The 1,775-nt window shown below is 32.2% G+C and overlaps 1 protein-coding gene across 1 annotated transcript in view; it reads left to right on the plus strand.

The window, feature by feature from the left end:
* Positions 1-1,775, plus strand: part of LOC118747839 (glutamate receptor 1-like) — a gene marked incomplete in the record, with an annotated part of 322,600 nt that overhangs the window by 219,545 nt on the left and 101,280 nt on the right. Inside the window, 1 exon segment of the mRNA XM_036482013.1 lies at positions 1,540-1,737. Coding sequence (XP_036337906.1) covers positions 1,540-1,737 — 198 coding nt within the window.

Below are 1,775 nucleotides of genomic sequence, written 5' to 3' on the forward strand. Positions count from 1 at the left end.
TTAAATCAAAAAATATTTAGAGGTCGCACAATGCGCGCAAATTTGTCCATGTATTTTTCGTATAAATGTTGTAGAATTCTTGAAAAGATATATTTTTCGATCGGAAAGCGCTGTTTCACTTCAGTAAATTTACAGCAATAATACTCAATTTCTTATTTAACAATTTTTTTAATGGTAACTAGTATTTATATGTTCCCAAAAACTTCAAAAAATGCAGTGCGGAGACCAATAAGAAATAGTTAATACATATAAAATAAAGGTTAAGTAAATAATTGGATATAAAATAATTTTTTTTTGTTTGTTTTTAAAATTTATTAGAAAAAGTTGTCAGGGATCTTGTGTAGGTAATTAACTTAAAAAGAATTAAATAAAAGCAAAAGTTCATATTGATCAACTACTAGCATTGCAACTTAGACCAGCATTGCACTTAGAGACCAGCTTTGCGCTGTTCATCTAAAGCACCGCATCTACAAAACAAAGTACAGTTCAAGTGACCAGTTTTGCACTGTTCGCCTTGTACTTGTAACAAAGATTCCCGCTGGAATGACAGCTTTTACAATAAAAAAGCCATTTGGTGAAATGCTTAAAAAAGGATTGCTTATAAACAGTGTGACCAGATAATACAAATATTCTCTTACAAATATAGAGTTGATATACATACAAAATACTTATTCTAACGTAATTCAGCTACGGATATAATATTTTTTATATTAAAAATAAAAAAAAAAACAGGGTTATAATTTTTTTCGGTATAGAACAGTCTTCGAGGGTGAGACATTAAAATTCGGACTTAACTTTTTTCACATGCATTTTTTTTGACTACCCTAATGTCCATACTCAGCGCCTGGCGAAGTAGCAATCAAAGTTTGATCGATTGAAACCTACATACATAGTAAGCATATAGTTGGTACATAAAAAAAAAAATAGATATGCGTCATCTTCGCCATACTTTAAGAGTTTAGTTATCTTTTAGACTCCTTATCAGGCTTTTCAATTTTGTGTTAGAGTCTCATAAAACGGGAATTTTGAATTAATTTTTGTTATTATTAAACGAGCTATGCTTTAATGTAGGTCACAAGAGGCAGTTAGTCTGTCTTTCGTTCGCTTCTCCCTTTCTTTCGCATGGTAGAATATAGACAAATAAATTCCTTTACTATCAATTTGCAAGAAGAAAACAACAAAGCAATTACTATGGGTACTAAGTTGTCTTGCCTTATCGAAATTACTATCTGTGACAGTGGAAGCAGGAAATTCCAAAAAATTTGTACAATTCCTTTTTATTTAACGAATTCCTGCAAGGAGCTTTGCTCAGTCCTTTGCAAGTTTCCGCTCAAATAAATAAAGAGTTTTTATAGCCTTATTGTCATTTCTTGTTAAAGAAATATGTATGTATGTGGCATAAATGGCATTACCCGAAACGACATTTTCACCAAGATATATAGAATAAACTCTATTTGTTTTAATATAATGACATATCCATTTATAAATGCATTTACACACTCACACTTAAATCTTTATTCTTCATTTGCTATATTTCAGGACTCTTGCGACTGCAACAAATTTACCAAGGACTCAAACCGGGCAACGAGTCATTTCAAGTGGAGATGGTTAAACGTATTGCCAACATAACAATGGCCATCGACTTTCTGCATACGCTCGAGGATTTGGGACGCTTCAACAACAAATACATTGTGCTCGATTGTCCAACGGAAATGGCGAAACAAATACTCATACAACATGTGCGCGATATATCGCTAGGACGAAGGACGTATCAT

The sequence above is a fragment of the Rhagoletis pomonella genome, unplaced genomic scaffold, assembly GCF_013731165.1.
Source record: "Rhagoletis pomonella isolate Grant_MI unplaced genomic scaffold, Rhpom_1.0 Rhpom_scaffold_00012, whole genome shotgun sequence".
NCBI classification, from domain to species: domain Eukaryota; kingdom Metazoa; phylum Arthropoda; class Insecta; order Diptera; family Tephritidae; genus Rhagoletis; species Rhagoletis pomonella.